A 15,651-nucleotide genomic window follows, 5' to 3' on the forward strand; every position below is an offset into this window, starting at 1 on the left:
TTGTCGCAATACGTGAAACTTCACATTTTAGCAGGTCTGCATGTATGTATGGACAGCAGAACCTGTCACACTGCGCTGCAACATCTACACTACATCGCTATGTAACCTACAGTCGTGGCCAAAAGTTTTGAGAATGACAAAAATATTCGTTTTCACAAAGTTTGCTGCTAAACTGCTTTTAGATCTTTGTTTCAGTTGTTTCTGTGATGTAGTGAAATATAATTACACGCACTTCATACATTTCAAAGTCTTTTATCGACAATTGCATGACATTTATGCAAAGAGTCAGTATTTGCAGTGTTGGCCCTTCTTTTTCAGGACCTCTGCAATTCGACTGGGCATTCTCTCAATCAACTTCTGGGCCAATTCCTGACTTATAGCAACCCATTCTTTCATAATGACTTCTTGGAGTTTGTCAGAATTAGTGGGTTTTTGTTTGTCCACCCGCCTCTTGAGGATTGACCACAAGTTCTCAATGGGATTAAGATCTGGGGAGTTTCCAGGCCATGGACCCAAAATGTCAACGTTTTGGTCCCCGAGCCACTTAGTTATCACTTTTGCCTTATGGCACGGTGCTCCATCGTGCTGGAAAATGCATTGTTCTTCACCAAACTGTTGTTGGATTGTTGCAAGAAGTTGCTGTTGGAGGGTGTTTTGGTACCATTCTTTATTCATGGCTGTGTTTTTGGGCAAAATTGTGAGTGAGCCCACTCCCTTGGATGAGAAGCAACACCACACATGAATGGTCTCAGGATGCTTTACTGTTGGCATGACACAGGACTGATGGTAGCGCTCACCTTTTCTTCTCCGGACAAGCCTTTTTTCAGATACCCCAAACAATCGGAAAGAGGCTTCATCGGAGAATATGACTTTGCCCCAGTCCTCAGCAGTCCATTCACCATACTTTCTGCAGAAGATCAATCTGTCCCTTATGTTTTTTTTGGAGAGAAGTGGCTTCTTTGCTGCCCTTCTTGACACCAGGCAATCTTCCAAAAGTCTTCGCCTCACTGTGCGTGCAGATGCGCTCACACCTGCCTGCTGCCATTCCTGAGCAAGCTCTGCACTGGTGGCACTCCGATCCCGCAGCTGAATCCTCTTTAGGAGAAGATCCTGGCACTTGCTGGACTTTCTTGGACGCCCTGAAGCCTTCTTAACAAGAATTGAACCTCTTTCCTTGAAGTTCTTGATGATCCTATTGTTGATTAAGGTGCAATCTTAGTAGTCACAATATCCTTGCCTGTGGAGCCATTTTATGGCAACGCAATGATGGCTGCATGCGTTTCTTTGCAGGTCACCATGGTTAACAATGGAAGAACAATGATTTCAAGCATCACCCTCCTTTTAACATGTCAAGTCTGCCATTTTAACCCAATCAGCAAGACATAATGATCTCCAGCCTTGTGCTCGTCAATATTCTCACCTGAGTTAACAAGACGATTACTAAAAATGATCTCAGCAGGTCCTTTAATGACAGCAATGAAATGCAGTGAAAAGGTTTTTTGGGGATTAAGTTGATTTTCATGGCAAAGAAGGACTATGCAATTCATCTGATCACTCTTCATAACATTCAGGAGTATATGCAAATTGCTATTATAAAAACTTAAGCAGCAACTTTTCCAATTTCCAATATTTATGTAATTCTCAAAACTTTTGGCCACGACTGTACACTGACTATCTCCCACTAACTATCTGTATTATATATATAAGCTATCTAACTATCTATCTAATGTAGTGTGGAAAGCACAGAGCACAGCAATGACACTGCTCTCTCTCTCTCTCTCTCTCTCTCTCTCAAAACTGCAGAAAATGACTGTTCTTATATAGTAAAGGGGAAGGCAACTTTCCTATTGGTTGCTAGGGATGTTGCTACGCTCAGACAAAGACATTGCAGCCTTCTCATTAGCCCACAAGCAAGAAGGTAGGTTACTGATGAAAAAAAAAGCTAGAATATTAGAAATTACGAATATATATCACTATATTCTATATATTTGCAAATTCTCGAAGTGGCGATATTCGCGACTAATATTCGCAATTCGAATATTCGCACCCAAGACTACTCATTCTTCCTGTGCTGTGAACTGCAACAATATCTGGTTCCCAACCTCAGGTAAAATGAGAGATCTCAAAAAATTGGATGGAAAATGATGAAAACTAATTCGGCCGTTTCTAAAGTTAATTATTACTGTTAGAAAAGTCTGCATGATGTCATCATCATAATGATAACCAGAAGGTAACGCCACCCTTCTCTCCTACAAGAGATGGGAAGTTGGTGGGAAAAGAAACGTATTAGACCTCCTTTCATGGAATAGTGTGGTGGGAAAACACAAGTACCACTCCACACACACACATACACATCCTGGGGTGTAGTGGCATGAATCAGCATCATCAGGTGTCCCCTCACTGTTTGGGACTAGTGATGGACGAACATCGGCCGGGACGGTTCGCGAACCGCAAGTTTGCGGCGGGCTCAATTCACTTTAATGGCAGGCGAACCTTCAGCTCATATTTGCAGCCACCAAATACTTAGTAGAAGTGTACAAATAGTCCCACAACATGGACAGTGACATACTAGAGGGGGATCAAAGACAAAAATTTCCACAAAAAATATGTAACTTAATCAGGGGACATTTTAATGCGTCATAAAGGAAAATTCTCTGAAATGTGCCCTGTTGGAGCCTAGAAAAAATGTATTTCAGGCCACAGGAGTACGGGCCTTAAAAATTAGGCATTCATCTGACATAAAAGAAATTCTGATTATGTGGGTCGAGGAGGTACATTATGTGGTCAATGGATAAATATTTTACTGTAGGCCACTGGACTACAGGCGCCAAACATTAGGGATTCGCCGGACAGAAAAGATCAAGTGATTATGTGACCGAAGGTATATTACATGGTCAATGGATATCAATTTTACTGCAGGCCAGTACAAATACAGGTCAAATACATATGTTTAAAAGAACTAAAAATATAAAATTGGATTAAAAACATGGCTAACGAAATCCCCCCCTTTAAAAAAAAACCCTAATGATAATAGTTGAAATTCGATAACACGTGGTCGTCACTGGTGTTGAATTCCTCCGAGGCCGCAACAAATATTCATTCAGCGTACATAAAAGAACAAGTAAGTATGTGGCTGGTGGTAGATTACACGGTCATTGGATATCAATTTTACAGCAGACCAGTGGACTACAGGCGCCAAAAATTATGCATTCAGCGTACATAAAAGAACAAGTATATTATTGGTATATAACACCCCTGCTTCAATCAGTTTTTTTGGGGGGCAACTGGTATATCACACCAGTAGAAATTATTTGTTCCAATAGCGTTTGTCACCCTGTGTAGCTGCGGTAACGCAGCAAAACCGCAAACAAATGCTGCACTACCTAAATGCACTATATAGAAAGTATATAATTGGTATATAACACCCCTGCCTCAATCAGTTTTTTTGGGGGGCAACTGGTAAATCACACCAGTAGAAATTATTTGTTCCAATGTCGTTTGTCCCTATCTGTAGCTGCGATAACACAGCAAAACCGCAAACAAATGCTGTACTACCCAAATGCACTATATAGAAAGTATATTATTGGTATAGAACACCCCTGCTTAAATCAGTTTTTTGGGGGGGCAACTGGTATATTTCACCAGTAGAAATTATTTGTTCCAATGGCGTTTGTCCCTCTGTGTAGCTGCGGTATCGCAGCAGAACCGCACACAACTGCTGCACAATACAAATGCACTATAATATACTTTCTATGTTAGAAAGTATATTATAAGTATATCACACCCCTCTGTGTATCACACCTATCGATAGCACACCTATACTAGTCCTTAAAAGGACTTTTGCGGCCCTATTAGCTAGCGTTTGATGTCCCTAACAGTCTGTCCCTGCTCCACACAGCAACCTCTCCCTACACTGGCAAAAGACTGAATGTAGAATGGCGGCCAGATCAGGTCTATTTATAAGGTAGGGGGTATGTCCATGTGCTGAAAGTCTCAATTGTCTGTCCTGTACCACCTGACGGATGTGTCATGGGTCAAAGTTCTTCACAATGTAAAAGAATATGGCACTAGTGGACATCGCCATATGTTCGCCTATTCGGCGAATCGCGAACGAGCAAAGTTCGCCGCGAAACGACCGCCAGGAGAACCACATGGCCATCTCTATTTGGGACCACCTCTGCCATGTGTATGCTCTTGCAAGGGTCATAGCGCATGAATTGCGCTAACAGGACCATCTAGTTGTGATACAAGAAGTTGCTCTTTATGGCTTTGAGATGCAGGGCTTCATGGTTACACATTTTTCTTCTCACCTGGGCTCAGGATCTGCAGGTAAGCATGTGCGGGACACATAACACATCTTCAGTGGTATGCTCTTCCCATCTTTCATGTCCCGAGGAGGCAAGGCTGGGGAACTCTTCTTTTGAGGAGGGGCCGGTGCAGTTCCATCCCAGCTCACAGGTCCACTGGAGATAGAGCCTTTGAAGAACGGAGATATCTCCTTCATGTACTTCACTGTGGAGACAAGATGATAAATTAGTCCATAAATTGTGTAATGTGCCATAAAAAGCATGGAGACATTTAACTCCAGCTCCATACTATATAAATAACAGGGCTTTTATCATCTCATGCCCTGGAGATACAGCAGTAGTCAACCCTTGATTTAAAGAGCTCTCCTGTCACTACCTGGCAGCAGCTGTCCACTGAATTTCATCATGACATTAATACACATCATCCAAATCACCATGCCTAAATGTGAACCGGTGAAATTCTCATGTACATAAATCAGCACATGTCTGTAGGTCAACGCAATACAGAAACTGTAGCATACACTGGATAACTCTATACCACACCAAGATCCTTCCATTTACTAATATCTAATACTCTAGTAGCCAACTGAACAATGCAGAAAGCACCCATGATGTCTAGGAGATGACTAATATACAATTTACTGATAGACAAGGCACACAGCATTCTAGTGCTTATTACAAGATACATATATCATTATATTGACTCACTGAACATTCTAGTGGTCAATACAAGATATGTATATTATTAAACTGACTCCGAGCATTCTAGTTGTTAATACAATATACTGTATGTATAACATTATATTGACTCAGAGTATTCTAGTGGTCAGGACAAGATATGTATATAATTAAATTCTCTCACAGGGCATTCTAGTGGTCGATACAATATATGTATAACATTACATTGACTCAGAGCATTCTAGTGGTTGGTACAATAACCATATATCATTACACTGACTACAGCCAGGGAGAAGGAGACACCCATTGAGAAACCCGGCTGTCTCCTCCTCCCTGTACCGATGGTCTAAATGAACAATCAGGCGCCAAAAACAGCGGGGGACAGAGCGCCGGAACGGAGGGATATTTTAGAAAAAAAGTCCTGTTACCCTCCCCAGTAGGAGACCTCCTTTTGATTATCAAATACTGTAATTACTATGGATATTCGCATGAAATTATTGTCAACTATGGACACAGATTAGAATTGGCGAATGTATGGAATTAATAATATTAATATGTAATATGGATTTAAATTTTTGTATTATAACAATAAAATATTTATAAAAAAAAAAAAAAAAAAAAAAAAGTGCTGGCATCTGTAGGGGCCGCCCTATTTATCTGGCAAGCATACCAGTTTGTAACCCATAAACCCAGATGATGAAGGAGTGCTGTTTTGGCAGAGGATTACCGGTACATCTGAATATCTTCACTTTAGATTTTAATTGTGACCGACTCATGACAGTTGGTGTATGGTTGCATCCCTATGTGTTAAATTCCAAAAATGTGGTGTGAACCTAGCCTGAAATTGCTGATCTAATATTTAGAGCATTTTACCAAATGCTACCCATTGTTAGTTACAATTGTCTGCCTGTTAAACTAAGCATAAAGCGCTGTAGTCGTCAAACATACTATAACCCCTAAAGACTCACAGACTTAACAATACTTTGTCCACAATGGCATCCAGGGTTGGCCTTAGGTGTTCAGGTGCCTTGTGTGAGCTAATCTTGTGGGGCCCCCTACCCCCCACCCTGGTTCACCTAAACAATCTTTGTAACAAACTGTTTTTTTAATTACAGATAATTTAAGTGCAAGTGCAAACAAGTACAATCATACCCAGTGTCACCCATAGCCACTCTCCTGCCCCCCTTAATCATACCCTGTCACCCAGAGCCAGTCCCCTGCCCCCCTTAATCCTACCCTGTCACCTTTACCCAGTCCCCTGCCCTTCTTAATCATACCCAGTGTCACCCTTACCCAGTCACCTGCCCCCTTAAATTAAGGGTGACAGACACTGGGTATGATTAAGGGGGCAGAGGACTGGATAAGGGTGACACTGGGTATGATTAATAGGCAGGAGACTGGCTCTGGGTGACACTGGGTATGATTAAGGGGGGCAGGGGACTGGTGACCGGGTATGATTAAGGGGGGCAGGAGACTGTCTATGGGTGACACTGGGTATGATTAAGGGCCTTATAATGTGCCAGTAAAAAGGGACCCCCATAATGCCCCCAATAATGTGCCAGTAAGTGTCCCCATAGATGCCCCCCCATCATGTGCCAGTATCAAGTGCCTCTCTCCTCCCCCCACATGTCCCAGTATCATAGTGCCATCTCCCCCCCCCCCCCCAAAGTGCCAGTATCATAGTGCCATCTCTCCCCCCAATGTGCCAGTATCATAGTGCCATCTCCCCCCAATGTGCCAGTATCAAGTGCCTCTCTCCTTCCCACCCACCCATGTGCCAGTATCATAGTGCCAAACCCCCCCATGTGCCAGTATCAAGTGCCAAACCCCCTCCATGTGCCAGTATCAAGTGCCTCTCCCCTCCCCCATATTTCAGTATTATAGTGCCATCTCCCCCCCCAAATGTGCCAGTATCAAGTGCCTCTCTCCTAAATGTGCCAGTATCATAGTGCCATCTCCCCCTCCAATGGGCCAGTATTAAGTGCCTCTCTACTTCCCTCCTTCTCCCCCCCCCCCCATATGTGCCAGTATCATAGTGCCATCTCCCCCCCTCCCAATGTGTCAGTACCAAGTGCCTCCCGCTCCCCCATGTGGCAGTAACAGTCCGGTATTTAAAAAAAACAAAAAACACTTATAATTACCTCCATGTCAGCGATGTGATGCAGGCCTCTTCCTGTGTCCCGCGCTGTATCTCCATATATGGAGTCAGTGCTTGTGTATTCTAATTTAGCCTGTATTTCAGAAAAGTTTCTGCTGGGACTCGAACCCACGACCTTCTGTATCAGAGGCAAGGCACTTAAAGGGTTATTCCCATCACACTGTTTCATACTTACCTGCTCCCGGCGTGCTGTCCACTTCCTGGTTTCGGCAGGGGACGGGCTCCATCTTGATTGATGTCTTCTCCCGGCCGGGGCGTGCGCTGGACTGCATGCGCGGTGTCGGCGTGCGCTTTCGGGACTGCGCGGTGTCGGCTTGCAATTTCGCGACTGCGAGCGGCCGGCCGGGAGAAAAGAAGTCGTCTGCGCAAGCGCGGCCACCGCAATTCCGGAGAAGAGTGGTGGCCGTAACCAGGGGAGACGGAAGACAACAGTCAGGTAAGTATATGTTCATTTTTTTCTAAGGGTCGGGAATTAGTTAATTAAATATATTTAGAAAAATGATCACTGTTAAATCATTAACAGATTTAACAGTGATCATTAAGATGGGAATACCCCTTAAACCACACAGCTATAAGAGCTGCATAGCCACTGACTGAAAAAATATGAGACTTCTACTGTAGATTCATTTATAGCTTTGATAGCTAGTTTACATCCATATACATGACAGCTGCCCCAGCACACTCAGCTCTGCTATATCCCTATATATAATAGCTTCCCCAGCACACCCAGCTCTGCTACATCTATACACATGACAGCTGCCCCAGCACACCCAGCCTGCTACATCTATACACATGACAGCTGCCCCAGCACACTCAGCTCTGCTATATCTCTATATATGATAGCTGCCCCAGTACACCCAGCTCTGCTACATCTATACACATTATAGCTGCCCCAGCGCACTCATCTCTGCTATATCTCTATATATGATAGCTGCCCCAGCACACCCAGCTCTACTACATCTATACACATGACAGCTGCCCCAGCACACCCAGCTCTGCTACATCTATACACATGACAGCTGCCCAGCACACTCAGCTCTGCTATATCTCTATATATGATAGCTGCCCCAGCACACCCAGCTCTGCTACATCTATACACATGACAGCTGCCCCAGCACATCCTGCTCTGCTACATCTATACACATGCCAGCTGCCCCAGCACACTCAGCTCTGCTATATCTCTATATATGATAGCTGCCCCAGCACACCCAGCTCTGCTACATCTATACACATGATATCTGCCCCAGTGCACTCAGCCTGCTATATCTCTATATATGACAGCTGCCCCCGCACACCCAGCTTTGCTACATCTATACACATGACAGCTGCCCAGCACCCTCAGCTCTGCTATATCTCTATATATCTATCTACTGTATAGTAATACTTAGAGATATATAGATATAGCAGAGCTGAGTGTGCAGGGGCAGCTGTCATGTGTATAGATGTAGCAGAGCTGGGTGTTCTGGGGCAGCTGTCATATATAGATATATAGTAGAGCTGAGTGTGCTGGGGCAGCTGTCATGTGTATTAGATGTAGCAGGCTGGGTGTGCTGGGGCAGCTATCATATATAGAGATATAGCAGAGCTGAGTGTGCTGGGGCAGCTGTCATATAGAGATATAGTAGGGCTGAGTGTGCTGGGGCAGCTGTCATGTGTATTAGATGTAGCAGAGCTGGGTGTGCTGGGGCAGCTATCATATATAGAGATATAGCAGAGCTGAGTGTGCTGGGGCAGCTGTCATATAGATATATAGCAGTGATGGGTGTGTTGGGGCAGCTGTCATGTGTATAGATGTACACTGACTATAACAGTCTACAGTAGAAGTCTCATTTTTTTTAGTCAGTGGCTATGCAGTTCTTATAGCTGTGTGGGTAAGTGCTTTGCCTCTGATACAAAAGGTCGTGTGTTCAAATCCCAGCAGACACATCTCTCCCTCTCCTGAGGACGGCAATACAGATGACTATGCCTGGGATTTGTTGGATTCAAATCTTGTAAATGAGAAGTGTGCAAGTTGTGACACAGGCGTTTATGAAGTATTAAGGGCGCCGCCGGGAGGTGAGAGAAGGCTGCTGCCGTCCTGCATGTTGTTACAGTGTGTGGGGTTTGTGGCAGTCCCTACACGGGCCAAGGAGCCTCCTTGCTGTTGGCACAGCCTGGCTGGGCGCCCCTGTTTCCATGGTGCCCTGTGTGGCCACACAGCTCGCACACCCCAAAGGCTGGCCCTGATGGCATCCATTTACACCAGAAGCCATGATGGTGTGTCAAGTCTAAGAGGGACCCTATTGACTTCTAATGGGTCTATCTGGATGCTGTGCATTCTGTCAAAAGTGAGAAATATGTAGCCAGGACCCCTGACTGAGGCTTACAATGCAAAAGTGAACAGTGTCTAATACATTACAATAGTGGATATGTAGATGCCAAATTTCAGTTTCTTCCAACCTGCAATCTTTCTCATGAGCCGATTGCACAGAGCGACATCCCATAAGCCTGACATGGTGCAAAGGTGTGTGATCTATTTCATCCATGGAGGAGCAGCACTGGCATCTTCTGTGGCATGTCTCTCAAACATAAGGCAGTTATTAAATGAGGCTTATTGTATTGTATGTAACCCCCTGAGATCTGGCCAGCCCGGCAAAATGTATTACTGCATAACAGAGACATAACCTGAAAATCAGTAATCCAAAGGAGAAAAATATCCAGCTCACCATAAGCGTTCGGTGCACGGAGAGGACCGGACTTGTCCCTTGTATAAACAGATAATAATTAAATGTTCTCCAGCATCCATCAGTGTTGGTCGTCTTTATTGTAGATCGGTATAAAAGTACATACTTCAATCTTCACCACCCTCCACCACAGGTTAACATGTTTCAAACTCGAAAGTTCTTAGTCATAAGATTATGACTAAGAACTTTCGAGTTTGAAACATGTTAACCTGTGGTGGAGGGTGGTGAAGATTGAAGTATGTACTTTTATACCGATCTACAATAAAGACGACCAACACTGATGGATGCTGGAGAACATTCTATTATTTTCTCATAACCTGAAAATGTGTACACAAAAGCATATGAATGCATGTGTGCAGTGGCGTACATAGAGAAGTAAGGGCCCCATAGCAAGGATCAAACCGGGCCCCCCACACAGAAAAGAAAGGTTTCTGCCTAAACCCCTTTCAGTGATCCTTGGGCCATTTTTTCACTGCCTTATTTGCTAAAAGTTGTTCCTTTAGAGGGTAGAGTCCTGACCAAGTTTTCACCTGCAGTAGAAGAGGAGATAATCCTAACTAAGACTGGGCCCCCCTTGCCCTGGGCCCCATAGCAGTCGCATGGTCTGCCGCTATGGTAGTTACGCCCCTGCATGTGTGTGTACATTTATTATCTGTGGGTTATGCATGCGTGAAATGTTAGATTCCTTTTTTGTCCCTCAATCCCCTTAAAATAAATCGTGCACTCTTATCCCTGCATAAATAATTGAAAAGTGAGTCCAGAAAGTCACTTTAAAAAAACAGCTCTGGGCGTAACATGAAGTGTGTTCTGAGCTGTGGACAGCTGGATCCCTGTGGCACACACAATCTGGATGCAATAACTGCACTTACTCATCACACAACTATTTTATTTGGAAAGTTCAAAGCACAATGTGATTTTACAGTTTCATAATGTACAGAAGAAGAAAGTGAACCAGCAAAGAAAGAACATTTTCAAAGTGGCAGAAATACATGAGATAGGTAGATAGATAGATAGATAGATAGATAGATAGATAGATAGATAGATAGATAGATAGATAGATAGATAGATAGATAGATAGATATGAGATAGATAGATAGATAGATAGATAGATAGATAGATATGAGATAGATATGAGATAGATATAGATAGATAATAGATAGATATGAGATAGATAGATATGAGATAGATAGATATGAGATAGATAGATAGATATGAGATAGATAGATAGATAATAGATAGATATGAGATAGATATGAGATAGATAGATAGATAGATAGATAGATAGATATGAGATATGAGATAGATAGATAGATAGATAGATAGATAGATAGATAGATAGATAGATAGATAGATAAACTCCACAGCACATCCAGAGGTAGCAAAAGTAAAAAAAAAAATTTATTCACCAGACATACAGCAACGTTTCAATCCACTCAGTGGGATCTTTCTCAAGCAAATGGTGATGACAAAATGGTGCTCACATATAGGGGCACATATACACACCCACAAACCAATCAATCAGTCACTAGGCTGCATAGGGGAATTGGTAGGGATACCTAAATAGGTGAGTTTTATTTATCCACTGGGGTACTGGGGTCACCCTCAATAGGGTGATCGTGGTGCTCCTGACAGGTATAAGCCCAGGTCAAGTAGGGTAAGATAAGGGTCAGAGACCCAGCACTGGAATCATGGAGACTCCAGTGATGGCGCCACTTTGAAAGACTGTGGTAAGACTGTTCCTCTTTTACTGAGCACTGGCAATTTAGGCACATTCGTGCAGCACATATTTTTGTCTATTATTGTACTTATGGGCTATTATTTTATATCTAGTGTTGATCAAAAGTTAAGCTTTAACAAGGTCACCCATTTTTGTGTTATATATTCTGTTGATAGGGTTGCCCAACATTTATTACTTTTGACCCAGTAAGATAGGGTTTGTTTTCACCCCTGTATGAATTAGACAGAAACAAACATGGATTTCTGCAATGAATGCTGTATTGCAAAAGTATTATACGCTGCGCAAAATAGGATGCCACCATATATATGGAGGTGTCACATGGCAGTAGAACATGGGCTTAGGGCTCTGTAGAACAGGGCCATAAGGGCTCTGCATGAAGAAACCTAAACATGTGCCCATACCCTTAGGGCAGAGGAATGGTGGCCAGGCTGTGGTTGCACTTGAATTTTCTGTACCTAGTGTTTTCTGTGATCCTATGCATATGTACTATGGAGGATTTCATAGTTGTTTTTTTTTGTTCTAACGAAGGTTTTGTTTTAAGCTACTTTTCTTATTGCACTTAAAGATCTTCATTCCGCAGTATCCAGTTTTTAGAATAAGGGAAACTTCTGATATCACAGCAGATGTAGAATTCCCCCGGCTGTCCTGCTCTATTTTTGGATTGCCTCTACAGGGGATGGGAGTAATTGCTTTTTACTGTTTCCCTGAACTGATAACGTGTAAGTGATAAAATGTGGGACCAATGCTGCTAACTGTAATGCATGGAACATTAGAATGTAGAACCTTGAAAAGTCAAGTACAACGTAAGTCATAGGCACAACGGACATGAAGTTTGTATTGATATCAACCACAGTAGATGGAATTTCTCTGCTAATTATCATATTGTATACCAAAGATATATCCATGAAGGTTTGTACAGTTCCTACTGTCTATGGACCATACTTGTGGACATTTAGGCCCAAATTTGGTGCAGACATTGCTGTTTCCTCAGATTTGACGATTAACATGCCAGGTCATCTCATCTGACCAGCCATGTTATTTTTAGGGATGAAAAACACTTTGATGCTGCTTATCTAGGAAAATACAAAGGATTAGATAGGAAAAAATCTAATTTGTCCAGTCCTGGTTTCCACCAATGAGACAGTCCACGTCCACTATGACATTAGATTTTTAGCAGTTCCCATCATTTCTATTACTACAATCTTGCCTTTCGAATTCCTCAAAAAGCACAAATGATCACAGATGACTTCAGTGAGAACATTAATAGAAACCACCCTGGTAGTTTAGGCTTGGTTTATAGATGGCCCTCAACCTAAATGCCGGTTGTACTTCAGTAGATGTAATATGTGAATAGATCACCCAACATGCCAAACTTTGTTTCCCCCATTTTAGGGAACAGTAGGACACTGGAAAACAGTAGACCTGTCGTCATTCACAACAGATCGTTGTTAGGTCCTATTTATGTTGATGGTGTCTGCTTAAAATTATACAGTGATTTTGTATAAAAGGGGTTTTCCAGGTCATAAATATTGAAGACTTATCCTCAGTATAGTTCATCAATATATAGTCTGTGGGTTCCGACTCCTTACGCCCCCTCTGAAGAGCCGTTTAAAGGGCTGCAGTGCTCAGACAAACACTGCAGCCTTTTCAGTACAGTGCCGTGCATTGTATAGTGGCTGTGCATGGTATTGCAGTCCAGGCCCATTAACTTGAATGAGAGTGAGCTGCACATGGGACCGATGAACTTGACATCACAGGCCTAGATAGAGGCCACAGCACTCGCCAGGAAGCCACAACCTCTTCCAACTGCTGATTGGCAGGGGTGCCAGGAGTCAGGCTCAAACCAATCCGAGCTTTGTGACCTATACTAAAGATAGCTAGGTCATCAATATTTTTAAAGGGGTTTTCAGACAGTTTTTAATTGATGGCCTGTACTCAGGATAGGTAATCAGTATGTGATTTGTGGGGGTGTGACACTTGAGACCCTGCCAATCAGCTGTTTGAGGAGTTTACCTAGGTGCGCACCTCACAGCTTACTTTAGGCCAGTGATGTCACGTTCATTGGTCACATGGCCTGGGTGCAGCTCAGTCCCATTCAAGTAAATGGGGCTGAGCTGCAATACCAAGCACAGCCACTATACAATGTACGGCGCTGTGCTTGGAAAGCTCCAGTGAGCTTCCTCAAACTGCTGATCGGCAGGATTCCTGGGTGTCAGACCCCCACCGATCAGATACTGATGACCTGTCCTGAGAATTGGTCAGCAGTTAAAAAAAGTCAGAAAACTCCTTTATGTTCTGGATAACTCCTTTAATCCTCATATCTCCTGTTAACCATGCCCCTTCAATAACATAAAACTTATTTTTGGAATAGCTTGTGATGAATTAAATAATGTATAAAGTACAAAGCAGGTATGTACATTGGGGTGATGTATTGGAGAAGAACTGGGTCTGCAAGGTTAAACAGGTTCTGAGAAAGGGTATTATATACACCATACACACTGTATATAAAAAGATACATGAAGAAGCAGTGGTAGGTATTCAAGGACACATACAACAGATGGCTGAAGATAGAACTTTGGACACGGCAGAAGTAAAGTTACTTTGCTCCACTGAATAGTTAAATCTTGGTCTCCGCCACTCTCTAGGCTCTTCCGAATTCAGTCAGATCATTAAGTCGTTCACAACTCACTGGACATGAGTGTCACGGCTCCGCTCTCCCACGGACACACAGCTTTATAAGGGTGGAAATTAATCTGCCGTAAAGGATGATGTTATTGTATTCACTAGCCTAATTTTGTAAGTACTTAAAGGGGTTGTCCCATCTGGACATTTATGGCATATCAATAGGATACTTCATAAACGTCCGATATGTGCAGGTCTGATTTCTGGGACTCATTCCTATCTCACGAACGGAGCCCTACTGTGACTGGAGAGGACGCTGTGCACGCGTGGCATTCTGCATTCATTGCTGTAGCACTTCCAAAAGTACCTGACCACTGGCTTGGCAATTTTCGGAAGTCTCATAGCAGTGAATGATGAAAGCCACACATACGTGGAGTCCTCTCCATTCACAGAAGGTCTGTTCTTGAGATAGAAGTAGAACCCTGAGGTGGTTCCTGCACCTATCAGACATTTATTGCATTTCCTATTGAAATGTCAGGATGAGACAACCCTGTTAACCAAAAAAAGTCATTAGAAGTTCAACTATGGCATTAAAGGGGCTGTCTCACTTCAGTAAGTGGCATTTATCATGTAGAGAAAGTTAATAAAAGGCACTTACTAATATATTGTTATTATCCATATTGCTGGCTGGATTCATTTTTCCATCACATTATACACTTCTCATTTCCAACACTTTACTGACCATTTGTGGCCAATTAACAAGCCACTGACACTAGAAGATCTTCGAAATCCAGTCCTCGTGTCTTCTAAACATTCTTCCTAATGAGACACTTAGGCTATGTACTGTACCAATGTACCATTCTCAATCACAGGGCAAAAAGTTCCAGTCACACCAAAGTACACCATTCCTCAAGTAACATCAGCTCTAAAGGTGGCCATACGCAATAGTCTACAGACAATTCCAATAAGAAGGATCGTTCGTCAGGGGAAATGTAACAACAAACGATCTTTTTAGTGACCGATGACTGACCTTTGAAAAGAAGGTGACCATGTTTGAATTTTTTGTCTGATACAGATAGTTGGATGAAAGCTCTTTCCTTGAAAGAATGTTCCCAGAAAGTTCTTTCGTCCTTTGCACGGTGTCACTGAAGGACTGTGATGAACAATGTGGACTAAAATATCTGCAAAACAGTCACCAGAAGATTGTTCGTTCAACGGTTGTTTTACCACCAACCTACTTCTATCTAATGAGTATGACCACCTTATGCCGAAGCTATAACTTACTACCAGTCATTTTGTGCTGCACTGGTAACGGAGCTGTATAAGTAGGGTAAGGGTTTGACATACATGAGAGAAGGCAAAAGTCCTTTTAACCGCTTCTGGTTCTCCAGTGCTCAGTCCTAGAACTGGCGGCATTGCTTCCTG

At 42.9% G+C, this 15,651-nt stretch overlaps 1 protein-coding gene across 1 annotated transcript in view; it reads right to left on the reverse strand.

The window, feature by feature from the left end:
* SNTA1 (syntrophin alpha 1) overlaps positions 1-15,651 on the reverse strand; it is a 74,240-nt gene that overhangs the window by 19,833 nt on the left and 38,756 nt on the right. Inside the window, exon 3 of the mRNA XM_040437192.1 lies at positions 4,311-4,512. Coding sequence (XP_040293126.1) covers positions 4,311-4,512 — 202 coding nt within the window. The remainder of the gene's footprint in view (positions 1-4,310; positions 4,513-15,651) is intronic.

Source organism: Bufo bufo, chromosome 6 (genome assembly GCF_905171765.1).
Source record: "Bufo bufo chromosome 6, aBufBuf1.1, whole genome shotgun sequence".
Taxonomy (NCBI): domain Eukaryota; kingdom Metazoa; phylum Chordata; class Amphibia; order Anura; family Bufonidae; genus Bufo; species Bufo bufo.